The 27,023-nt window shown below is 42.3% G+C and overlaps 1 protein-coding gene across 3 annotated transcripts in view; it reads right to left on the bottom strand.

Annotated features, from left to right (window-relative positions):
- Positions 1-1,734: 1,734 nt before the first annotated feature.
- Positions 1,735-27,023, bottom strand: part of LOC116039757 (gamma-secretase activating protein) — a 41,604-nt gene continuing 16,315 nt past the window's right edge. For 2 of the 3 annotated variants that reach the window (XM_031284740.2, XM_031284741.2), the window contains 10 exons: positions 25,868-25,899; positions 23,938-23,999; positions 21,326-21,421; positions 17,838-17,908; positions 17,497-17,591; positions 7,109-7,228; positions 5,510-5,571; positions 3,225-3,329; positions 2,389-2,485; positions 1,735-2,189 (listed from right to left, as the gene is read on the bottom strand). In XM_031284740.2, the coding sequence (XP_031140600.1) occupies positions 2,089-2,189; positions 2,389-2,485; positions 3,225-3,329; positions 5,510-5,571; positions 7,109-7,228; positions 17,497-17,591; positions 17,838-17,908; positions 21,326-21,421; positions 23,938-23,999; positions 25,868-25,899 (841 nt within the window). In that variant the 3' untranslated portion in view covers positions 1,735-2,088. Of the gene's footprint in view, positions 2,190-2,388; positions 2,486-3,224; positions 3,330-5,509; positions 5,572-7,108; positions 7,229-17,496; positions 17,592-17,837; positions 17,909-21,325; positions 21,422-23,937; positions 24,000-25,867; positions 25,900-27,023 lie in introns of those variants that run through there. The other variant, XR_004896000.1, reaches the window with a different exon arrangement.

Raw genomic sequence — 27,023 nt, 5'->3', positions numbered from 1 at the left:
GTGCGCCGTCACCAAAACCTGTGTATGGTAGCCTAGGAGTATCAGCTGCGTTATTGGTGCGCTGACACCAAGCCCCCCCCCCTCTCCCCCCTCTCTCTCTCTCTCTCTCTCTCTCTCTCTCTCTCTCTCTCTCTCTCTCTCTCTCTGTGTATGTGTTCCGATTTCCGAGACAAAGGCATGCATTGTGTTGTGTTAAGTCTGCAATGTGTGAACTAGATGTTTTTAAATGTAAGCTATGTGTCCATTGATAAGGTTGGATAGTCCTTGCGTAATAAATTTAGGCTGCAGAGTTATTATACAGGCTATAGGGGGCATATATGCAACATTAAAGGTCACTGCCTACCCAGACAAATAATCCACTGCACGTGTCATTAGAAAATCCCTTACTTTCAGAGGAATGAGAGAGTCATTTCTCAGCTCAAAGCACAACATCAGCTGTAAATAATCTCCGGTATTTAGTCTCAGGTGGTGCCAACATTCAGAGTGCTATACAAGTTATTATGAACACATGCGACACACACAAACACAATACCGAAGAATTTCTCGATTTACAGTAAGAGCTCAGTCATGATTAAGGAGACACAGGCACCTTATTTAAACCAGACGCACGAGCGTGCGTGTGTGTGTGCGTGTGTGTGTGTGTGTGAGTGTGTGTGTGGACAGAATTAGTGATGTCTTTTTTATAATTTCAATTCGTTATGCCTTATTATTAATCCTTTACTGTCTTGCTTGATTTGCTGGTTTGTAAAGCATTTTGTTGACAGATTTTGCAATGTGCTATATATAAATACAGTTTCTATGAAGTTATTGTAGCCAGCTGTTTTCCCTTCATGTCCAGTTAATTATAGTAGGGCTTAATTTAGTAGGGCTGGATGTAGCAAAATATCGACAACTAATTTGCCCATCATAAGCTACAGGTCATACAGACCAAGTAAGGAGTGTGCTTTATTGCTTATGAATTCAACTTCTGATTTGTATTAAAATCAGGCAGTTTTCTTGTACCACCACTTGGGTCTAGACAATGTTTGGCTCTCATATCTCAAAATTTAAGTTATCAGAAACATAGGCACCTTAGCAGCAAACATTTTAGATGATACCCTGCCCATTTGATCCATATGGCAGCCAGCAACAAACATATTTCAGACATGTTCCTGATTTAGCCACTTGTGTTTAATCCACATCTCAGTTGTCTCAAAATCCGTGGTGTTGGTATAAAGTAACATTCAGTGTATTATTTCCCATATAGAGTAAGAGTATATATGTTGATTAATACATTCAGTTTACAACCCCTATATCTGGTTGGGGTTGTCATTTTAAATCGGCCAAGTAGTCTTACTGAGTTATACCGAAGCCCCTTTCAGCTGCAAAGACTGTTTATAACTCTGAGTTAATATCAGATTGAATGCACAGCAGCCACTGACTGACTGATCATATCAAGCTACTGTGTCCGCAAAGCGTTTGTCAGCATGTAATCAAGTTGATGGGGTGCAGCGGCGGCATTACAGGACACACAGGAGAATAAAACAAGTGTGTTTGATTTATAAATACTGTATGCGGTATTTGACATCAATGTTCATAAATTGTATGAGAGAAAATGGAGAAGTTATGGAGAGAATTGTTGCTGCTCCAGATCATATAAATAGCTGCCTGCAGTTATTGATTTTCAATAAAAGAAATTTGAAAACCATGTTTCCCCAAATTGAATTAAACCACTAGCTGAAGTTCCCTATTGTGTTTTAGGTTTTGGTTCATATTGTCCATCGCACACTTTCATATTTAATAGGGGGGGGGGGGGTGTGACTTCATCCACTCTGCCCCTCCATCTTTCCTTTCTGGGTGTCTCCATCCATCTTTCTTTCTGCCCCACCCTAATCTGTCATCAAACAGTGAGAGCTTGTTTATGAGCGCTCTGCCTTTCAATCTCCCCATTCATCTTTCACTTCTCGCCTTCCGTCCCTCCATCATCCATTCATCTGTTACTTATCCTCAAGGCCAAATTAAATGATTACTGTTCTCTCAAACACATTTCCCCCCTCAATCCATCCATCCCCAAGTCCCTCTCCGCCCCCGCGCTCCCCTCCACATGCTTCATTTTTCCTCAAAGCCCAGCAGTATTAGTGTCTGTTTCAGAGCTGTCTCCTCCACGAACCTGGCATCCACGTTCTCCTGCTCCTCGAAAGGGTTCAGAGCTGCAAACACAGGAAGAGGAGTTAAAGGGAGATGCAGGATATAACACCAGACACAACCATGCACTTCCTTCCTTGCTCCTTCATGTTGGAGCTACATTTGGACCAAGCACACACATAAATGCCCATATTCTGTCTTGATGCTCCAAAGGCCTCTGTGTCTAAACCAGGCAGGATACACACACACACACACATACACTACCTTGTTCCTCTGTATCAGAGAGGATTTTTGCCAGGTAGGTAAGAGGCAGAAATTCAGGTGTGAAGCCTGGCTTGTTTCTGCCGGTGAATGCAAATCCCTGATGAGGAAGAAAAAACAGAAACACTACTGTGGATTCTGCAGGTTTTCCTGGATACACACAGTCAAAACTATTCTGCAGCAAATTAGCAAAATAAGTCACCTTAACTAATTTTCTTCTTCTTTTGGATAAAGTTAGTTGCAGTTTAACTTTTTAGGCAGCCATACATTCTTATCTGTCGTTGCACGAAATGCCACTGGCTCTGCTAGCCAATTAGCTGACTGAAACTGGCCAATAGCAACATGAAGTGGATAGATGGTGGTCACTGTTTAAACACATTTAATAAAGAAGCCCAAGGCAGACATTTTTCTGCCAGTGTAACACTGCAGAAAAAGAGTTTCTGAAGTTAACATGTTTTAGGGCTGCAATGATTTCTTGTCGGAAAATTGTGATAATAGCCCATCACAAGTTTCCAGAGCGCAAGAAGATGTCTTCAAAAAGCTTGTCTCGTCTGAAAAACAGTCCAAAACCCAAACATTTTGAATTTACAAAGATATAACACTGAGAAAATCTCTACATCCTCACATTTGAGGAGTTTGAACCAGCAACTCTTTGGCATTTTTAGCTAATTTGTCCAATACTGTGGGTTATGATCAAATACCTGCAAAACTAATGACATTCCGTTCAGCTTCTGCTGTACTTTGTGTTTATTGCTAATTAGCACATTTTGTGTTTGCTAAGTCTGCAGTGTATCAGTATGTGCTCTCCGCAGCATGTGTGACACACTGTGCTGTGTTACCTTGTTTTTGTTGTGCTTCTCTAGCAGAGTCCTGATATAATCTCTGGAGATGGAAGCTGAACTGATAGGATGGTCCCACATATGGTAGATCCTCTGCTCCATAGGCTGCACACACACACACACACACACACACACACACACACACACACACACACACACACACACACACACACACACACACACACACACACAATAGTTTACATTTTAGGCATGTAGCTTATGTTATAAAAAACATAATCCCTGAGGCAAGTGAACATCTGTCCCTTTCTATTTTGCCAACTGGAACTCCAAACCATTATTAAGGAGATGACTGCTAATGAGGGAACCAAGAGAAATCATATTTTTCAGTACGGTTTCAACGGTAATAAATAACACTTAAGCAAAATAGAGACTACAGGTGTGACTGATAATAAGAAAGAATGCAGCTTTTCCTCAAGACTGTTATTATCAGACATGAGAAGAAACAACACAACCTCAGTTTCTCAACTCGTAATATAACGTCGGGGCCAGTGATTCCCAACATTAGGGTCAGGCTCCCCTACAGGCGTCGTGAGATAAATCTGAGGGGTTGTCAAAAAGGGGTTGGTTGTGAAAGAAATCAGCAGGGAAACATATGTCTGCAAAAATAAATTGTTTACTTTCAAACCTCTCACTCAATTTTACTTTATTCCCTGAAATTAACACTTTAAAATATTCTAATCTTAGAGTAAATAATCACATTTTGTTTGAACCCATAACCTGTTGGCATATGCAACATGAGACGAGGTGAACTCAACTTTTATTTAATGAGCTAAACGCTCAGGAAAAAAGGGAAATGTAAGGGACCTTATGATAAGAGCTATTAGTTAAAGGTCCCATATTGTAAAATGTAACATTTAAATATCTTTTTTGATTATAAAGCAGGACAGATGCTATATAAATACTATGAAAGTATCAAAGCGCTCAATCCACCAAACAGCACCTTTAAACGAGCCGTTGGGACTGCCGTACGGTTGTGATGTCACAACTATACTATATATAGGTAGAAAGTGATGCTACAGTGCCGTTACAGTCATTCCCCGGTTGCAATCACGGTACAAAAACTCCGAAAGCGCAGATGCCCAAGACCCGGAAATGCTGATCAATCAGAGCAGTCTGGGCTTTTTCAAGAGGGGGGGCATGAAAAAGACAAGCGCTAAAGTGGAGCGTTTTAGACAGATGGTGAATACCGGTATATTCATACAGAGAGCTTGAGAAAAATAAGGCATGAAAATGAGCATAATATGGGACCTTACAACTTTCAGAATAATTTGCAATGTGATATCGCTAAACAAGAATACATTTAGTTAGCTACAGAACGTTTACACCTGGCAGTTATTGGGTGTAAATATGTATAAATAAACAACTTATCTTTACGTAAAAACTAGTTTATGTATATACATTATAACAAGGCTTTGAAGATGACAATTATGGGGGTGCTGGGTTTAGAAGGATTTAATTTCCTACAGTTTGCCAACATCTCCTGTTTTCTAGCTGTGTGTGTGTGTGTGTGTGTGTGTGTGTGTGTGTGTGTGTGTGTGTGTGTGTGTGTGTGTGTGTGTGTGTGTGTGTGTGTGTGTGTGTGTGTGTGTGTGTGTGTGTGTGTGTGTGTGTGTGTGTACCTGCTAAATCTCTCCTGCCTGCCAAACTCATCCAACAAAAGTCTGATGGGCAGGAAACAGAACAGAGACACTAAACACTCAACATTCCTCTGACCACAATGCGGACGGAACACGAACACACACACACACACACACACACACACACACACACACACACACAGTTACAGAAGCGATATACTGTACCATCCACATGGGAACACGTGGACGTTACACAAGAGTTAGAGATACACATAAACACACACACACACACACACACACACACACACACACTAGACAACTACCTACACTACCCCCTCCCCAACACACACACACACACACACCAGCCAGTTACACAAGAGCTTTGTGATTGGCTTGAGGGGGGTCTTGAGGGAGATGAGACCTAAAATAACTTCCAACTCTTAATTAGACCAGAATGGGAAGTTTGGGGAGAAAACCATTCGAGAAAAGATCTAAACGTCACCTTCACTAACATATGGGATTATAATAGCATCACGCATTGTGTTACTGGCTTAACCACACACTGCTACATGTCAGCTCTGCCCTCCAAGTTGGTACACTCAACAAGTCATCATTTGGATGGCAGACTCCTCTAAACTACTCCTGGCCCTGCATTAAAACCTCATATTTGGTCGTGCACAAAAGTACCTCAGGGAGTCTCTTAAGTATGCTGAACTTCAGTCTCTCGTTGGCATCACTGTTGTCCAAATCTAAACACAAAAAGAAAAGAGAGGAGACATAGTGCTAATTACTTTTCTGAAGACAAATCTCACAGGGAAGGAGAAATAATGCAATGTCACACCTCTCTAGACTTATATCTAAAGTAATTGCTCAGAATCCTTTGAAAGCAAACATAGGATTACAGTGTTATTATTTTCTTTATCTGGAGACATGCAAATACAATCAACAAAATCTCAGATCGCTATAACTCCCTTCTACCCATATGCTAATTTTCATGGATAAAAAAACATTAGTGGGATATTTCGCTTTTATAAAAAAGATAACAGACAATGTTTTGACAAACAAGGCTTCACAAATGTACCCCCAAGCAAAGAGGATCCTGAACCAGCACCACTTTCTTATTTTGGCTTGAAGACATGTCCCAGAAGGTGTATTGTTTACATGTTGCAGTGAGATTCATCCATTCAAAAAGGGAAACAGAGCAAAGGCCCTCTGACATCCTTTGACCCGGCAACTTGCTTCAGCAGCTCCAGGATTTCTCCCAGGTGCTAAGAAGCATTCTGGGAGATGCAGTTCATCTACTGTAGGATGTCCTGGGCATCCAACCTGTCTCAGGGTGGGTTGTTATTAGCAGAAAAAAAGGCCTCATCTGACTTCTCAAAATGTGGCTGAGCAGATGATAAACTCAGAGTTCTTCCCAGACTATTTAACTCCTCTCTGTGCACTGTAAAAAAATACAATACATCCATGGTGTGTGTGTGTGTGTATAGATATATACTATATACAATATTTTTACTTATTTAACTGTCTAGTGTGTAATTGTGTGTTCATACTATAAATTATTATATTATTCTTTGTTGAGTAATACAGAAGACAAAGAGCTTAAAAAAATAATCGAATATCGAATCGCAATCGCAATATTTGGGAAAAAAATCGCAATTAGATTATTTTCAAAAATCGTTCAGCCCTAATATATACTTATTTGATTAATCCCTGGGGAGAAGTGACGCATGAACCCTCTCACTTCAAAGTCCCGAAACATCCTTTTCTCTCACTTTGAAGTTTAACAACCATTTGGACTTAGCCCTTTGAATAATCTTTTCATCTTTGTGTATCTTTGTTTGTTCTCTCCATGAGAAAGAACCATGTAAACTATCAACTATCAGATCAAGAGTGACAAGGATATTTTAGTTCTGTTGATCTCAGTGCCAAATCACGATGTTTGGCCTTTGAACAATGTACTTTCCATGGTATGAAATCCACTCTGAGACATACAAAATAAACAATATCAGTGTTTTTGAGCACTGAATCCCCATAGTACCTAAAAGGAGCAATGCTGCATATTTAGAGAGAGAGAGAGAGAGAGAGAGAGAGAGAGAGAGAGAGAGAGAGAGAGAGAGAGAGAGAGAGAGAGAGAGAGAGAGAGAGAGAGAGAGAGAGAGAGAGAGAGAGAGAGAGAGAGAGAGAGAGAGAGAGAGAGAGAGAGAGAGAGAGAGAGAGAGAGAGAGAGAGAGAGAGAGAGAGAATTGGGGGTTATGGCTGCAATCCTGGTGTGTGTGTGTGTACCTGTCATGAGCCGAGACACAAAGGTTTCAGTTAGCTGCAGGAAGCCGTGGTCAATGTACTGTAGGAAGGTGTGATGAGGGAGGCAACGCACAGCAAACACTGCTAACAGAGTGTGATAGCCTGGAGAGAGACGCAGAGAGAACAGTGGGGCAGATGAAGAAAAAGAAGAAGAAAATATTTTAGCTTTTGATGTTCCTGAAAACAACAAAGGGAAAAAAAAAGGAAAACAACACTAAAGAGTCTACATGCATGCTAGCAGCTCTGTGAGGTTGTATTTAGACACAGCGGTGCTTTGAGCTTAATGCTAATGTCAGCATACTAACATGCTCACACTGACAATGCTAAAGTTGATTTTTAGCGGTGTATAATGTCTTAGCTTAGCGTGCTAACATTTGCTAATTAGTACTAAACATAGTTCAGCAAAGACTGATGGGAATGTCATTACTGTAGTTTAAAACATATTGGACAAAGAGCTGGGGCCTGTTGCACAAAAGTAGAATGAAGAAATCCAGGATAACTGAAAAAGCGCAGCTTGACTTAGTGTGGTCCGCTCATCGCGGCTTAATCGGTTGCACGTTTGCCGAGCCAGGATGAGAAGGTGAAGCTATGTCAAGCCAGGTGTAGATAGCTGGGACAAGTGCACGTGCACGGCTTTCTTAAATAGACCACGGTATCGATCACAGATTTACTGATGCAGAAATGGAGAAGACGCGTGTGACATATGTTTAACCCGCTGAGCAGCAGCTGTTACTGGAAAATTACGAGGAGGTGAAACATATAATATGCAAAAGGGAAATACGGCTGTTGTTATCAGACAGAGAGAAAAAGCCCAACAGACAAAACAACCGACTGAATGCGTAAGGATTTAAAGCAGCCATATTATGCTCATTTTCAGGTTCATATTGTATTTTAAGGTTGTACCAGAATAGGTTTACATGGTTTAATTTTCAAAAAACACCATATTTTTGTTGTACTGCACCGCTCTCTCTCACTGCTGCAGATCCTCTTTTCAGCTGGTCTCTGTTTTAGCTACAGAGTGAGACCTCTTTTCTTCTTCTTCTTCTGTACTATCTTTGATTGTGTGACGCCCAGCAATGTGTGGTCACATTATGTGGTTTAATAATGTATAGTTTGAATAGTTGGCATATGTATATTGCTTCATAAGGGTCTTATTTCTTTCATTTGGTGTAAATTCATTGTGTAAGCTGTATTCCAAATTTCCACCACAAGGGGGCCTCGCCTCCCAGCGAGACGGCATATTGTGGCTGTAGCCGACTCTTTAGTCTGGCAGAAGCGAGAGAAGGAAACGCAATACCTGTTGCCGGTCTCATCATTTTCCTGTTCTTTTCAGAACGACATTTTAATCTGACCACAGGCCTCACGCCTGGGGCCTGTTACAGATTCTTGGGGGCTCGTCCGGGATTGGCTCTTCATGCTGGGAGACGCTGATCTTAAAATCGTGACTGAGACGCTGAGCTGGTGGTGCAGTACCTAGTGCTGGAGGTGAGCAGCTGCTGTCCATGAGAGCTGCGACCCACAGGGAGGAGGTGTAGCTGAAACTGGTGCTGAGGGACCTGCTGTAAAGGACTGGAGAGGACGTTACGATGGCCGACAAGGAGAGGAAGAGCCTGGTGTGGGACATCAGGAAGAGCCTGCTTTTACTGTCGCCTAATGAACTTTTCCAGATTGCAACTGATGTGGGCCCAGTTCCAGACAAGGATCCGTCAGAGCTCTCTAGTGAGGATGCAGAAGGGTGCTTTGAATACATCCATTCTCGAATGTACAGTAAGAACCTTTTAGACACTGAGGACAGTGGGATGGGGGAATTGTTAGCACTAAAAGATGTTGTTGACGAGATGGTACAGTCTCGTGGTGTGACCGCCCCTCCTGTCGAGTTAGCCCATCCAGCCACAGCTAATGAACCAGTGACTGAAGCGGTAAGTGTAACCACTACTGCCACGGTGAACACACAGCCAGTCATTGACACAACTGATGCTACTACATTTAGCAATGCTAATGTTTTACCAGAAAATGTACAGCAAATGCTTTTGAATTATGATGATTTGAGTAAGAAGCTCCTCCAGTTTGTGAATGTGCCCACATCACAGGCCAGAGCACGATCTACTACTCCAGTGAACAGCGCCCCACTACACAGTAGCACACAGCCAGATGCTGCCGCATACCAGGCACCAGAAAAGGTGTTTTCCCTAAAAGATCTCCCCTACATCCAGCGGCGCGAATTTAAGGTGCAGGGAGGCCAAATCGGGGATCACTCATCTGATATTAGTTACAACAGTGTGTGTAGGCAGATGGAAGAGGGAGTTAAAGATAATTTCACTGAGTCAGAGGTAGTAAGAGGTGTGCTTAGGATCATAAAACCAGGAGATTTCAAGGACATGCTTGTTAATAAGGAAGATATGACCATAGCTGAGCTCAGGGGATTTTTGCAGTCACACTTAGGGGAAAGAAATAGCACAGAACTATTTCAAGAGCTAATGTGCGCAAAACAAAGTGAGCATGAGACCCCTCAGCAATTTCTCTATCGTGTTATCGGACTGAAGCAAAGAATCCTGTTCTCATCGAAACAATCGGAAGCTGGGATTAAGTACAGACCAGACACAGTCCACGGTGTCTTCCTGCACACCGTATATCAAGGAATGGGGCACAAACATAATGACATCCGCAGGGAGATGAAACCCTTACTTTCAGACCACACAGTGACAGATGAGACAATCTTGAAGCACGTCATGAAAATCACAAGTGATGAGAGTGAGCGACAGCGTAGGTTGGGCTCAACACAACGCCTGAAGCACGCCGCTGCACACAGTGTTCAAATTGAGGCTGGAAACTTGGAACAGCTACACACAAAGAAAGGAACTGTTGAGCAGAAAGCCAAACCAGATACTGTACAACAGCTCACAGAGAAGATAGATGTGCTCACCAAGTTAGTTGACTCCCTTGCAGAAAAAGTACAAAAAGACCAAACGTGTCACTGTGCTCCTACAAAAGTTCAAATGACCAAAAAAGAGAGACCCTATGGTTGTCCAAAGTGTGTAGAGCAGGGCTTGCGGGACTGTAGACACTGCTTTATTTGCGGTGAAGAGGGTCACAGAGCTAGAGGCTGTCTAAAACACCCTAAGCATCAGGGAAACGCCAACCGGTTGCTGAGGGGGGACAGACAGTAACCGGAGCCCTCCCTATGTCCCACCTTACAGGCGCAGAAGCTGTGTTAAACGTCAGCCAGTGTATCAACCCTAATAAGCGAGACACAACCATCGAGACAGCTAATGTAAACAAAAAACGTAATAGTAAGAAAACCACTGTTACGTCTGTGCAAGGCCCCGCAGCTTCCAGCAATGTACAAATCGCCAAACTAATAGGCAGAAAAGCGTTAACTAAGTGTATCCTTAATGGCCTAGCAGTTAATGTGCTAGTAGACACTGGAGCTCAAGTCAGCATAATAGATAGATCCTGGAAGGACAAATACTTACCTGACCTTGACATGCGCCCGCTTTCTGAGCTCATCGACCTATTGAAAGACAAAAAGAAGTTGGAAGTGTATGCAGTGAATGGAGAACTCGTCCCCTTTGATGGTTGGGTCATTATCACTGTGAACTTGCCTGGTAATGAAGACCCTGACTTATCAATTAATGTACCCTTTCTTGTTAGTTCATTACCCCTTGAAAGGCCACTGATAGGGTTCAATGTGGTGGAAGTGGTAATCCAGGGGAAGCCTGAGAAACTAGGCCCCACCTTAGCCCGACTGCTAGGCGGAGCCATGTCCATTCCTGATGAGACGGCACAGACTATTGTACACTTTGTACAAACCAGAAAAACAGTTGCGCAACAGGGACGCTTGAGAATAGGACAGAGAGAGAGAGTAATCCCTGCGGGTAGTGTAACCTGGGTGAAGTGTAGAATGCCCCCCCAGCTTGACCCCTCTGACTCATTAGTATTGTTTGAACCAGAGGAAAGTTGTGTGCAGCTACAGCAGCTAGACATAGGTGAGGGCTTGCTTGAGATTCAGAATGAGAGGAACCCCTATGTAGCTGTGCCTCTAGGGAACCCTACGAAACATGACATCATGCTGCCTAGAAAATCCCCACTTGGCAGTATTCAGCCAATCAAAAAAATAGTTGAAACTGACTCACCTGATAAAGACAAAGTGATGGTTCAGGGTATCACGACTCCCCCATCTGACTCAGCCAGAATACCCACACGTTGGCAGCCATCAGTTGATGTAAGTCACCTTAACGAGGAGCAACAACAGACTGTAAGAAAAATGCTGTATGAGGAATCACCTGCTTTCGCCAGAGACACTGATGATATTGGCTGCATTCCAAGTTTATACATGTCAATAACGCTCAGAGATGACATTCCTGTACAGAAAGCCTACTCCTCTATTCCAAAACCACTGTTTGCGGAAGTAAAGGAGTACATACAAGATCTCTTAGCAAAAGGATGGATCATCAAGTCGAAGTCCCCTTATGCAGCCCCTGTCGTGTGTGTCCGCAAAAAGGATGGCTCACTACGCCTTTGTATCGATTATCGGTTACTGAACCAGAAAACCGTCCCTGACAGGCACCCACTACCTCGGATCCAAGATCTGACCGACACCCTTGGGGGACACTCTTGGTTCAGTATCCTTGATCAAGGTAAGGCATATCACCAAGGGTTCATAGCAGAAGGCTCAAGACACGTCACAGCATTTGTAACTCCCTGGGGGTTATATGAGTGGGTCCGGATACCCTTTGGCCTCTCCAATGCCCCTGCAGCTTTCCAAAGGAGTATGGAAGAGATGCTGGACTCACTCAGAGACGAATGCTGTATCCCCTATTTGGATGACATCCTGTGTTATTCAAAAACCTTCGAGGAGCATGTTGAGGGAGTTCGCAAAGTCCTGAGAGCACTTCAAAAACATGGCGTAAAGTTAAGACCTGAAAAATGTGAACTGTTTCGCAGACAAGTGAGATATGTTGGTCGCTTTGTATCTGCAGAAGGGGTGCACATCGACCCAAGGGACTTGGAAGCGGTGCAGACGCTCAAGGTAAAAAAACCAGAGACAGTTGGTGATGTGAGACGACTTTTGGGCTTTCTCAGCTACTATCGCAGTTACATCCAGGATTTCTCAAGCATTGCACAACCTGTGTATGAGCTGCTCAAAGTTCAAAATAGTGCATCAACAAAGCAGCCCCACCAAGTAAAGACCAAGGGCCCTCAGCTGTCCTCCAAGATCCCGGTGAAGTGGACTAGTGAACACCAGAGAGTATTGGAGTACCTCATTGACAGGCTCACCAATCCTCCAGTTTTGGCTTACCCAGACTTCAACCTACCATTCCTGCTCCACACAGACGCTTCTGAAAAGGGTCTTGGTGCTGTACTCTATCAACACCAAGATGGTAAACTGAAAGTCATAGGTTACGGTTCCAGAACGCTGACCCCGGCTGAAAAGAACTATCGTCTGCACAGTGGGAAATTGGAATTTTTGGCACTGAAATGGGCAGTGTGTGAAAAGTTTAGAGACTATCTGTTCTATGCTCCACACTTTACCATATACACCGACAATAATCCACTAACCTATGTCATGAGTACTGCCAAGCTCAATGCAGTCGGACATCGGTGGGTTGGAGAGTTATCTGACTTCAGGTTCGAGATAAAGTACAGACCCGGAAAGACGAATACTGATGCTGACACGTTGTCTCGTGTGCCCCTCGACATCAACAAGTATGTGGTAGAATGTACTGAGGAGTTGTCACAGGAAGTAGTGGAAGCCACCTGGAATGGGACTAAAGCAGCTCAGGAACAGGATGTAGCGTGGGTTGCTGCACTTTCTCTCACCACAAACGTCAACCAAGGACCTCCTGCACCTCTTCCAGCTATCAGTAGTGAGGAGTTGGCCAAAGCTCAAAGGGAAGATCAGGCTGTTGGAGAGATCATTAGACTAAAGGAGATAAACGCAGTACTAACAAGTGATACACGACTAACCGTGAACAGAGCAGCAAGGAAACTCCATGAATGGAGCAAATTGCACTTGAGAGAGGGACTTCTTTACAGACAGACCAATGAAAGACAACAAGTAGTCCTCCCGGCCAAATACAAACCCATGGTGTTAAAGTGTCTCCACGATGACATGGGACACATCGGTACAGAGAGAGTACTGTCCCTAGCTAGAGAAAGATTTTACTGGCCGTATATGAAGAAGGAAGTGGAGGAATACGTTACGAGAAAATGTCCGTGCATAAAACAAAAGAAACCAACAGTACATGTTCGCGCTCCAATGGGCACAATTACTTCAAACTCACCATTGGACCTTGTATGCATAGACTACCTGCACCTGGAACCCAGTCGAGGTGGATATGAGTATATACTGATCGTAGTGGATCATTTTACAAGGTTTGCACAAGCGTATCCGACGAAAAACAAATCTGGACGGACAGCAGCTGACCGCATCTTTGAAGAATTCATCCCACGCTTTGGATATCCCGGAAGGTTACATCACGACCAGGGTCGCGAGTTTGAAAACGAACTTTTCAGGACTCTGCGGGAGAAATCCGGGGTTGGACACTCACGAACAACGCCATATCACCCGCAAGGGAATCCGGCAGAAAGGTTCAACAGAACCCTCTTGCAGATGCTCAGGACACTTGCTGACAAAGAAAAAGAGCGGTGGAAGGATCATCTTCAAGGAATTGTACATGCTTATAACTGTACGCGGCACGAGTCGACAGGATACTCCCCCTATTTTCTGCTGTACGGACACAATCCCCGTCTCCCTGTAGACTTATTGTTTGGTCTAATGGCTGAGAAAACCACAATATCACACAAAAGTTATGCAGAAAAATGGGCTGAGAGGATGACTGAGGCGTACAGGATAGCCAGTGAGAACAGTAAACTTTCAAGTGCGCGAGGCAAGTCCTATTATGACAAGAAACTAAAGGGTGTGGTTTTGCATCCCGGCGACAGAGTACTTGTTAGGAATCTCAGTGAGCGAGGGGGGCCGGGGAAACTCAGATCATACTGGGAAAGGAACATATATGTAGTCAAAGAGCAGGTAGCAGACAACCCTGTGTATGTAGTCTACCCTGAGACAGGAGAAAAACGTAAGACCAGAGTCCTTCACCGTAACTTACTGCTGCTAGTTAATGACCTACCTGTTGAAGCCCCGCCACAAAGACTTGAACATGTACCAAAGAGACAAACGATACAGAGGCATAACCAGTTGAGTAACAAAACCTTGAGAAAACACCCAGATGTCACAAGTGAGTCAGAGTCAGAAGAGAGCACTACAAGGTATTGGTTCAGGGTTCCTGTGGAAGAACAAGAACGTGAGAGACAGAACAGTTACCGTTATTTACCTACCGTGGTCCGGAGGGATCCAGCACCCATAGAAACGAACAGACCTCTACAAGCAGCTGTTAGGGAAGGAAGACAAGTTACCGTACCTGTGTGGGGAGAGAGACTTGGTAGCCTTCCAGTCAATGAGAATCAAAGCCAGAGAGATAGACAGTCTGTGACACAGTCATTACCTGATTCAGTACCACCCGAGATGGACAGTGAAGGGGATGATGAGTCTGTAGCTGTTGGGGGTGCAGAGAGATTTTTGAACGCTCCTGTAGCAGACACATCCACTCAGGTTAGAAGGTCAACAAGAGAGAAGAGGCCAAAGCATATATCACACATATCAGACATTAGGCGAACCCTCACTGCAACCGCACCCCACTGTCAATACAGTCGCCACACTCACCTCACCCTACATACCTGTATGGCCAACACCTTATCATTTATCACAGCTAACAGGTGTTGCACCTTACATCACATCTCCTTATATGCCCCATGCATACACACCATTGTGGTATTGAACGGTTAAATTCTATGTTAATGAGTTTTTTTTAGAATAGAGAGGTTTCAAATGTCAGGAGCCATTTCTATTTTTGTCAGGGAGCGTGTGACGCCCAGCAATGTGTGGTCACATTATGTGGTTTAATAATGTATAGTTTGAATAGTTGGCATATGTATATTGCTTCATAAGGGTCTTATTTCTTTCATTTGGTGTAAATTCATTGTGTAAGCTGTATTCCAAATTTCCACCACAAGGGGGCCTCGCCTCCCAGCGAGACGGCATATTGTGGCTGTAGCCGACTCTTTAGTCTGGCAGAAGCGAGAGAAGGAAACGCAATACCTGTTGCCGGTCTCATCATTTTCCTGTTCTTTTCAGAACGACATTTTAATCTGACCACAGGCCTCACGCCTGGGGCCTGTTACAATTGCACATGCCCAGTAGCTCAGATGTAGATCATGTCAGCTAGCTAGCTCCACAGACAGTAAAAGAAAGGCTGTTTCTACAACTTCAGTCAGTTACAAGGCAGGATTAGCTGGGAGACTTCTAAATGAGGGCGCACATGTAAGTAGTTCTTTTGTAGATTATGGTGAACTTGTGTGTGTTGTAGCAGTGCTTTGCTATTGAGAACGAGGTAGCATGCTAGCGTTAGCATTAGCGTTAGCATGCTAACGCTAACGCTACGAGCTAATGGTTGCGGTTAGCCTGCTCGTTTCGGCTTGTGATGTCACAAGCCGTGCTGATTTTGAACAGCTCACCCAGAGACTGAAGGCAGGACACATTCAGAAACTTTATCTCACTCTAAACAGCATGGATGGATTTTTTTCAAAGTTTGTATGTGTGTGGAAGCACCAGAGACACAAAAGAACACCCCAAATCCCAGAAAAAGTGATTTTTTCATAATATGGGCACTTTAAAAAGATCTACTTTAGGGCCTACTAGTCACTCCACATTTTTACAAAGTTTTAATTGCTTTTAATATGCTTGTTTTGTGTTGGTATTATTGCTGTATCTGTTTTTATGTGCTAAATGTGCTGGTTTTACTGTAAAGTGTCTTTGAGTAGCCTGTAAAGCACTATATAAATAAAATGTTTTATTATTTAGCCTACTTTGCCTTAAAAGTGAGCAGAGGGAATTCATGTTCCTCGGGCAATTTACCCTAAGGACTAGGCTTAATTTCAAACCCTTATTCATAATGAGAGAATATGTTTTACAACCATATCCACAAATCTCTATAAGCTATAATATTAAATATCTTTCTACAATTAATGTTCATACAGAACAAACATGACTGGACAAAAACTAGAAAAAGAAGTAAGTGACTTCAATACACACTGTAAGCATATCTGTAAAACAATAGCCTATTCATGTTTTTTTCTCACTCCCAAGCTCCAAGATGCGTGACAGCACCAAAATAAAAAGATTAAGAAGCTTTGTGGCATTCCAACACATTCTCACTCCCATCTCGTAAAATACGGACGTTTGGTCAGGTGCCATTGTCGTTATTGACGCTAAAAGTCTCCTTTAGAGTCCGCTGCACGGAATAACTGTTAAACACGTTTATTTCGGATCAGAGCAGCAGCTGATTTAACACATAAGACTCCAGGATTAATCTTAGCCTGGCTGTTAGCCTGCTCTGGAGCAGGCTAGCTGCAAAGAATAAATCTCCATGGTTACTTGGCTGGGTTTAATTCAACCTGCTTTTGTGCAACCAAATCAAAGCTAAATCCATCCAGGATAACTTGAATTTCCCGGCTTAATCCCTTATCCTGGTTTTGTGCAACAGGCCCCTGTGCTGCTAGCATGGCTAAAAACACCTCCTACCTTTGTAATTGTTTTGTTTTTTTGACTTTGATTCACCGTAAGGAACACAGACTCATTATGCCTGTTGTTTTACAGCTGTTATACAGCCAATATACACACATTTACACCAGCAGCCTCAGTGTTAGGGTGTGCTGCCTTGCTTCAAGGCATTTCTCGTTTCCTCTCTCGTTCGTTGCCAGACAGTTTAGGATTCTAACCCACAAGCCTTTCCTCTGTAAGCAACTAAAATCATGGGACTGTGTAACAGGGGGGTTTATACACTTACAGTGGAAAATTAATTCAAATTATTGAAAATGTATTCACACTCTGCTTTACCCATGTCTGCGCTATGCTAATGTTGAACATATTTTTGGTTACATTAGTGCTGAAGCGAGCTGGTCTGTTGTCCCTCAGTGCAAACACACATTGTTATTCTTGGTGAGACAGACTGGATTATATCTGTGTGTGTGTGTGTGTGTGTGTGTGTGTGTGTGTGCACGTGCTGCAGTTGTTCTAAGTAAGTGGACCACGCTCCAGCTTGGTCACTTACAGATAAATTATTTTACATTTGCATACACAAATTACACACATTATCATTTGATCACTTTTACACACATGCAAGAAGCTGGCCTTTTTGATGTTACAGTGTAAAACTGTAAGAGCTCAGTCATGATTAAGGAGACACAGGCACCTTATTTAAACCGGACGTGTGTGTGTGTGTGTGTGTGTGTGTGTGTGTGTGTGGTACCAGGCGGGAGGGGCAGACAGAGACCCCTCGTGGCTTCCAGGATCCGAAGCATGAAGTGAAACACGGACCACTCGACTGGACTGCCCTGTTGTGTACTGCAATACACAGAAAAATTTAGATAGGAATGTTACATAACGTGAGCGCACTCAAGAAGAGGGGTCATCAACTGTTTGCACATGTGGACACACATGCACATGTGCACTCACACACACACACACACACACACACACACACACACACACACACATACACATACACATACACATTCTGTCAGCGCTTTACACTTTACATTAGTGACAAACTTTAAAGGAGAAACACACTAACGAGGGAGGGCTACTCACAAGCACAAAACACGAGGGCCAAGTTTGTACTTCAGCCAGACTGACTCCAGCATGTGTCTGATGAGCTCCAGCTAAACACACACAGAAACACACGTGAGTGCTTAGAGAAGGAGATGCTCGATTAGATTCAAATGCAACATCTTCATCTGAAAACAAGACATTTTTCTTCTATGACGACGTTTTCTTCGTGGAAATGTACACTTGATCGGTTTCCTCACTTCCCTCTTTTTTTCTTTCCTACTTCCCATTTTCATTTCCACTGAAGAGCAACACAGTGGATCAGGATGTGAACACAGGTTTCACACTCGCCCACATCATTTCAAAACACACATCTGTCAGCATATTGGATCATTTCAATGCACTTGACTCAACTGAAACATGCCGGCTGCGTGCTGGAACACACACATTACACACTCCTTTCCACAAATGACCACTCTCTCATCTCCTGTCGAATAACAGGAATACGATCTGCCACACTCACATCCTGCACACCAGACAGAAACTCTCCACAAGCCCCTCCAAACGCTGCCGGCAACGTCCTCCAGTGACCTCGGGGTGGGAATTTCAATTAGCTTCACTTATGTAATGGACTTGCCCAAAAATAAAAAGTGTCAAGACAAATGGAATAATTAGCTACCCTGGGTTTTGTTTTGTTTATACTTTTACTTTGCTTTTTAAACATCCTTCATTAAGTTTATCACAATGGAAAAATCACAAAAAAGAACCATCTAAGATATTTTCTATGCAAAATGTCTAATATTGTCTGTCCACAAGAGAGGGAATGGATTCCCAAAAAAATCAAGGAACACTGGTTAAATTAAGGATTTTTTTTTTTTTGGTCAATACAGATAAAGTAAAATACTCTAAAAGTCAAAAAACTGCTGTTAATCGGCAAACAATTCTTCCACTGTTACACGTTTAATGCGTTATTCTCTGTCATCCTATATTCATTGTTTGACAAAAAGGTGGCAACTTTTTAAGCAAAAATAAATTATTCCACTTTAATTTCTTTCTTTTCCAACTAACATCTCTTGTGCTCCCTGCTGATGTAATTTCAGGCCCCTTAACATCAATAAAAAGGATAAAAATATATAGCCGAGATGTTTCTATGCTGAAAAAGTCAAACAAAAGCAACATGATATCATGACTTTGTGTAAACATACACGCCACTTTCATGTTATCTGCACGCATTTTGAGCTATCCGCGTGTATGTCTACGCTGTGTATGTCTATGCTGTATACAGCGGACGGCAGTCTGCAATGTCACATCATGACTTCGCGTAAACATACACGCCACAAGTGCCGTGTTATCTGTATGCATTTTGAGCGCCGTATACAGTGGATGGATTGGGTTTAGGAAAAGAAGAACCGGTTGGGTTTAGTAAAAGAAGAAAACTACAGTTGGGTTTAGGAAACGTGACACGTGGGTTCAGTTTAGGAAAAGAAAAACCGGTTAGGTTTAGGAAAAGAAGAACGGGTTTGGGTTTAGTAAAAGAAGAAAGCAACGGTTGAGTTTAGGAAACGGGACACGAAGGAAACGTGACATGAAGGAAACGTGACACGCGGGACACGATCCCCGGTCTCCTGGGTTAAAGTCCTGTGTTTGACCCATCCACCACCCCAACCAACCCCGACCTATGCGGATTTTCGCCCTTTCATACTACTCGCTACGGCGTTCATTCACGCGCAATCGCAAGGTAATGTAAGTCAATGGGGGCCAAACGGCGTTGATAAACACGCTAAAAAACGAGTATGCGTCTTGATAACATGCCAAAATGGCATACGAATTGGCGTGTCATACATACGCCACTTCATGACATCAGTCTGAACAAAAGCCCAAACAAGTGATTTTAAGACACAGACTCATACACAGTATCCCCTGTGTGACTTTCTAAAATCTGGAATCAGCGATTTGTCTTCATGAGCCTTAGCCCAACAAAGAGACTTTACTTTTTACTCAGTGTGGCTCCCCTGCTGTGAAAAAGGTTTAATAACCTTGGGTATAGAATACATTTTCTGCATAATTAAAAAAATATTGAAGCCTATTTCAATTAATTCCGTAATATGTATTAGTGCTTTTAGTAATTCACATTAAGTTTGTGGGTTGTTCTTTGCTCTGACATTGGCTATGTTATAAAAAGCTATGTATCTCAGTTGTGTGTAGCAACAGGGACTAGGAAATATACTATAACTATGACAATAATGTGCAGTGGTGCTGTAATGTATCATAGCAGAAGTTCCCTGGCTTTTAAAAGCTGTAATCTATTTCACCCCCAACTTCTCCCGTGTCAGCACAGCCATTAGTCTCAATAAGCACTGACAATAGTGGGAGATGTTCTTTATTTGTGGAGGGGAATTCAGCCTTCTTTGAAACAGTACCTCCCTGAGTTTTTAAAGCATGAGTCAGCTTGATGTGTAAGCACATCACCCGGCTGTTGAGTTACTTGACTGTTCTTTAAGTAAAACGTCCCTGAAGGATGATTCTTATGGGTCCTTTCGTGATAATAAGTCCAGCTCCCAGGATGAGAAACTTTTTCACTTTCACTGTGCTGAATAAAAATTAAATAATATCCTCGTTTGCCTGTTGCAGAGCGATGCCAAAGCGATTACAGACACGCCTATTTCCATTACTTTCATTTGGAGTCTGAAGGCGCAGGTTTAAAACTCATGAGCCTGTCGTACTGAGCTGAGCCATCGACCGATCAGCTGAGAGCAGGGAGGATTTCTTTGGTCTTTTTTACTCTGTCATTTGCAATTCCATAAAGTCCCAAAACGTGATGCTTCCTGCTTTCTATTCAATTCCAGCCTTACCCTTGGCCTGATTTAATACTGTTGTGTTGATATATGCTGTATGTCTGCTTTCAGCAGCTCCTAGCTGTGAAGGGATTTACCTCCCAGGAATACTAAAGACTGACTTTACAGAACCAAGTACCTCTGTAGGGTACTGAGAATGAGAATGGTTATGTCTTCCCACTTGGTTATGCAGATGCCCCCGCCGCTCTTTGAGTGGGCGTAGGTTTGGTTTCCGAAGTGAAGGGAGCACAATTAATTAATATTTATACTGTATACATGTGCATTTATATACATTTGAATCCTTCTGTATTGTTAAAGGATACACTTTGTGTTCCCCCCATCCTCATACAAAAAGTCACTGAGTGGTTGAGGATACATGTCTTAACAAGAGAGCTGTTTGTTTTAAAGGACTGAAGCAGCGACTGGATAGCTTGCAGCAACCTCTCTTATCTAAAGAACACACATCCATCTGTGAGCTCTATCAAACCATTTAACTAAAGTGGAAAACTTGCTGCCTTTTGCACAGAGCGATGCTCGCTGAGTGTCACTTAACCTTCCCGAAAAAGAGTAAGGGCAAACATTAAATAAACATAACGTGAAGATCGATGTACCTTGAAATTTAAAAAAAGAGATCACAGGAGAATACACAGCAACCTCTCTTTATCTCAGACCAACACACACACACAGTGTACCAACCAGTTTGGCTACATAGTTGACAACCAGCGAGTCAATCTTCTTCTTCCCCAGTCGAGGCAGGTGTCTGTTGAGATGCTCTCGGAGTTTGTCAACCGTCTGCAATGCAAAAAAAAACACTGATTATTTTCTGTGTGTGTAGCTTGGAGTGCAACTTAACTTTGTGTTTATGTGTTTTAAGAACACTTTGCTGTGTACTCAGCAGGGTCAAATTAAGTTCAGCTAGACTTTTCCCTCGACTACAGTGTCCCAAAATTGATTTAACCATGGAGAGGAGAGGAGAGGATGAGTGAATGTCTAAAAACAGTTGACAGTATGACCTGATATCCTTCTGGGAGGATAATGGAATGAGGAGAAGAAAGAAGGAGAGAGGGAAGGAAGTGAGTGCAGGAAGAAGGAATGACAGGGAAGAAGAGGAAAGAGGTGAATAATGAAATAATTGATGGAGGGAATAAAGAGAGAAAGACAGGAGCACTGGGTCTTTCTAAGAATAGCTGAGAGACTGCTAGCATCTTGCCTGAACTCCATTAAATTGAAGCTATCTGCTCTTTAAAAAACTATGCTGAGCACAGGGAAAACTGGAGGATATGAACTTGTCCATCAAACAGCATACAGTTAAAAAAAAAAAGTGCAGGACAGGGACCTTAAGATACCCTTTTTTTAAAGTGTCGACTCATCTGAAGCGTAACAGGACTTTCACCTAAAAGATGACTATGGAGGGAAATGATCGGCCGTCAGCATTTCATGATGGATCTGTAGTGGTCTATATATCAACCCATGCTAGAGGAAGAATCTACCTCCAGGGGCTGTTAAACTGTTAAACGTCAACAATCTGGGATGCTCAATGCATCTAAGGCGGGATTTAAGAAGTGCTTAACTATGCACCCACTTTTTTCACTTTGCCTCATCTACTACAGTGAGTGACAGTGGAGAGAAAATACACAACAACCATTATTTTCTATTCTACTCCTGCTTTTTGATGTTGAGTGGCAGGATGTTAACTACTGTAAAGGACTTTCTGCTTTTAAATTTTCTGCAGGTTTTGTCATGACTGACTGAATGACTGGTCCTTTAACTGAATGATTCATTTAGCTGACAGCATTTCACAAGTGATGCTTTTCAAAAACAGACAAGTTAAAACCAAAATCCTTTCGAAATCTTCTGAGTCACTGTTTACTTTAAACCAGAGGATTCTGATGCTACATCATGGCCAAATCTATGTGAATGCAGAGCTGTTTCACCTTCAAGAAGGGTGAAAACATTAATGTCATACAATTAACATGGTTGTATAGCCTATTGTATGCCTATGTATACATTAGATAAAAAGTATAGAAATAAAACAGTTTTGATACATCCAATTTAATGCTTAAATGTCCCATGGCATGAAAATGTCACTTTATGAGGTTTTTTAACATTAATATGAGTTCCCCCAGCCTGCCTATAAATGGTGATAGGTGTAAACCAGCCCTGGGTATCCTGCTCTGCCTTTGAGAAAATGAAAGCTCAGATGGGCCGATCTGGAATCTTGCTCCTTATGAGGTCATAAGGAGCAAGGTTACCTCCCCTTTCTCTGCTTTGCCCGCCCAGAGAATTTGGCCCACCAATGAGAAAGAGACATCATGGCTTTCAAACAAGCAAAGTGGCAGTTGGTCAAGGCCACACCCCCACCCTCCACCTTGCCCCCCCCCCCTCTCTCCTCCTCAATAGCTACAGACACAGAAATGGCACATCCTAAGGAAAGCTCATTGTGGGACTGGCTCTAGTGGCTGTAATTCTGCACCAAGGCTGAATTTCGGGAAAGAGACTTCAGATACAGTATTAGGGGACCACTAAGGTCTATATAAAAGCATCCAAAGAGCACCATGTCATGGGACCTTTTAATAATACCGAAAAGCCTGAAAGCTAAACAAACTTTGGTGCCTCATAGCATCCCAAAGTTTGTTATTTGGCGTAATAAAAACCCAAATTTAATGAATTTAGTGCTACATTCTGAAGTCATGGTATTTTTAACCTTTATACAGCCAACTCAGTAGTAACAGAGTTGAGTTGTTATGTGAGCATTAGGGAATCTTTCCTATCTCTACCATCTATACCAAATGTCAATGCAGCAATAAAGGTGTTGGATGGGGCTGAGGTCAGGGCTCTGTGCAGGCCAGTCAAGTTCTTCTTCTTATATTGAGTCCAAACTCAATATAAAGAAGTCAATGTCTTTATCGGCCTGACTTTAAGGTCACAATGACCAGCATTATGATAACCCATTTATAGGAACTAAACGTCTAGCCCAAGCCATGAAAAAGCTACTTTTTGCAGTGTATGTATGTCTGTGTGTGTGCATATGTTGCAGCAATTTACCTTTTTTACAGCAGACATTTTGACTTGTCATAGTAGGAAAAGCAGAGCTGAAATTGATAACCTTAACGATGGCTCAATTCCATCAAGTGTCCCAGTAAGCTATTTCAGTGAGTCAGCATGCACAATACCAGGGTCTCTCCTAAGTAGAATGCAGCCATCATTAATGGTTTTGAATACACTTGTGCTTTTCCTACTATGACATGTTAACGTGTCTGACGTGAAAAAGGTCTATTGACTGGTTTCAGCTTCTCTCTCTCTCTCACCAGGCCTATGAGCGCCCTCTGTTGATGGTCCTCCTCCTGGAAAAGTGGCACCAGCTTCTTATCTAGAAGAGACCAGGCAATAGTGGGTACTTGCACATAAAAGAGACGTTTGAAGAAACCTTTGATGCTGCATCCACGCTAGACTGAACACTACAGGTAGCAGCAGGTGTGTCAGTGCAGTAACATTATTAAACAGGCCATCAGTAGGAATGGAGAAACCCAAGAAACCTCTCAGTATTTATGGCTTTAATAAAAAAAGAGGAAAGAAGCTAAGACATTAATGGATTCTTTTGCGGTGAGTTTTTGCTTTCAAAATTGGGGGTTATGGCTGCAATCCTTGTGTGTGTGTGTGTGTGTGTGTGTGTGTGTGTGTGTGTGTACGTGTACGTGCTGCAGTTGTTCTAAGTAAGTGGACCACGCTCCAGCTTGGTCACTTACAGATAAATTATTTTACATTTGCATACACAAATTACACACATTATCATTTGATCACTTTTACACACATGCAAGAAGCTGGCCTTTTTGATGTTACAGTGTAATATGTTACAGATGTTACGGATACGAATAACACTTTCAGGGCACAGCTAGCTGAGAAGCTACACTGTGAGATTTGCTGTATGCCTGTTAGAAGTTTAAAGTTATCAACTGTTTTAACTTTCAATATTTTAGACAATTAGCTGATGTTCTTATCCGAGCGAGCTGTCTCAATCAAACTTGAAGCATTGTTGTATAATAAATTACTAGATCGACAAGAGTCATTTATCAAGGATAATGCCAACTATTTGCTGGTTCCAGTTACTCAAATATTAGGATTTTTGAGGAGTTTTTCTCAATTTATTTTTTCTTCAATTGAATCTCTTTGGTTTTGCACCTTGGTTGGATAAAACAAGTCATTTGAAGATGTCACTTTGGGCTTTTGACCATTGTGATGGCCACTTCTAGCCATGCCGGTGGCATGGCTCTAGGGATGGCTGTCACTGGATGGCTGTCAGTCAGTCAGTCCACCACTTAGGTACTGTACTATCTCAACAACTATGGGATGGATTGCTATAACGTTTGGTGCAGACATGCGTGGTGCTCAGAAGGTGAATCCTAATCACTTTGTTGATCCTCTGACTTTTCATCGAGCGCCACCAGGAGGTCAAGGTTTTTACTAATTCCAGTTAAATATCTCAGCAGAATGAGAAGATCAGAATGATCAAAAAGTGCATGGATTGGAAACTGTTTGATTGATATACTGTAGGAAATTATTGAGGCAGCTTCTTAGCTGAGTGCTATCATCTGTGTATAAGTGATGCAGGAGAAGTGATCAAAATGCAGAGTGTGGGTTTTACAAGTGAATCTACGGGAGGCTGTGGTTGTATGATCATCCATGTGAATTAACTGAGGTAAGGAAATAGCCCGCATATTAGTTGGCACAAAACATCTGCACTGGAATAATGAGAAAGAGAGACAGGCACAAAGAGAAAAGGGGTGAGAGGTGAAGGAAGTAACAAAATCCCCACTCAACTTTGCTCTTTTTAAATTCTCTTTCACTCTATGCTTCTTCCACTTCTCCCTTTTCCCTCCCTTTCTCCCATCCCTTTTCTTCTCAACCTCCCTCCAAGATAAATTAGTGTGGTGGTTCTGTTTAGCTGAATTCTCCAGTGGGCATGAAGAATGCGACCTCAGAAGAACACACAAACACACTCACACACAGTTTTGAGCTCCATAATAAGCCAAGGTCTTGATATTTATGGCATTCACACTCCCTGTATTGTGTGTGTGTGTGTGTGTGTGTGTGTGTGTGTGTGTGTGTGTGTGTGTGTGTGTGTGTGTGTGTGTGTGTGTGTGTGTGTGTGCCTGTCTGTCTATGTGCCTGTCTCTGTTGTATCTCTGGATTTATGTTTGTGAGTGTATTTGTGTGTTCAGTGTGCATTTGCCGTCTTACCGAGACACCAAGTGTCCACCATTGATAGAACTCTACAAAATAAGAAGAAAAGCTTTGTGTGAAAACAATCCCTCAAGCTAGCGTTATAATAAGAGTCTTACTTTTTGCGCTGTAAGCCGAGGCAGTATAAGCTTCACTGCTGCAGTCCGCAGCAAAAATATATCAAAACTATAAAAGCACAACGTTTGTAGGCAGGTGCTGGAGTTTAGCCTGGAGGAAGAGAAGCTAAGGCTTTTGATTTGATCCATAGTACAAGCAGGGCAGAGTTATATTTAATTCAAGGCAGGTATTACATCAGTGGTGCATACAAGTACATGCCCATCATCAAGTCACTTAATCATAAACTGTTGGAGGCCTTTAGTTATGATCTCATTTCTAAGATGTTAATTGAAAGGGGATATTTCATAGTCAAAAAGTAAGCTGCTAAAAGGCTACAAAAAGGGTTCCCACAGGTCATTCATGTGCAAAATGAGAGTGAGCACTGGGTTTTGTGTAATTTTGAGGTTATGGGACTTTGTGTAGCAAGTTAAAACCAAAACAAGTGTTAAGAAAGTCCATTTCAAAGAGAGCTCAAGTAACTTAAGATGTGACATTTACATGGTGAGCAGACAGAGGACAGACATTTTTGTTCTCTGTAGTCAATGTTTTCAGGAGGGCTTTACACTGACTTTGGTTATGGAAATTTTCATCCACAATCCTGTTGCACATTAATATTCATACTGCGAAGAGTGTGTAAAAACATATATATATCAAGGCTGCCAACAGGGCATGAAAATTAGGGAATTCATTTTATTTAGGTTCCAGATAGGACGCATCAAATAATCTTATAGTATTTTAAGGGAAATCAGGGAGTTTTACTAATGTGTTTCGAGTATAGACCTAAAAGTACAGTACTTTTAAACCTGAAACATCTTTATTGTATTAGACTATGTTTTACACTTAAACGGATTGATTATACTTTAGAATGTTTGTGAGTTGAGAAACGACTTAATCATTTAAATGTCCCATGGCATGAAAATTTCACTTTATGAGGTTTTTTAACATTAATATGCATTCCCCCAGCCTGCCTATGGTCCCCCAGTGGCTAGAAATGGTGATAGGTGTAAACCGAGCCCTGGGTATCCTGCTCTGCCTTTGAGAAAATGAAAGCTCAGAT

Source organism: Sander lucioperca, chromosome 20, assembly GCF_008315115.2.
Source record: "Sander lucioperca isolate FBNREF2018 chromosome 20, SLUC_FBN_1.2, whole genome shotgun sequence".
NCBI lineage: Eukaryota > Metazoa > Chordata > Actinopteri > Perciformes > Percidae > Sander > Sander lucioperca.
Note: the sequence above shows the minus strand (reverse complement) of the source record. Positions and strands in the feature narration are given on the sequence as shown.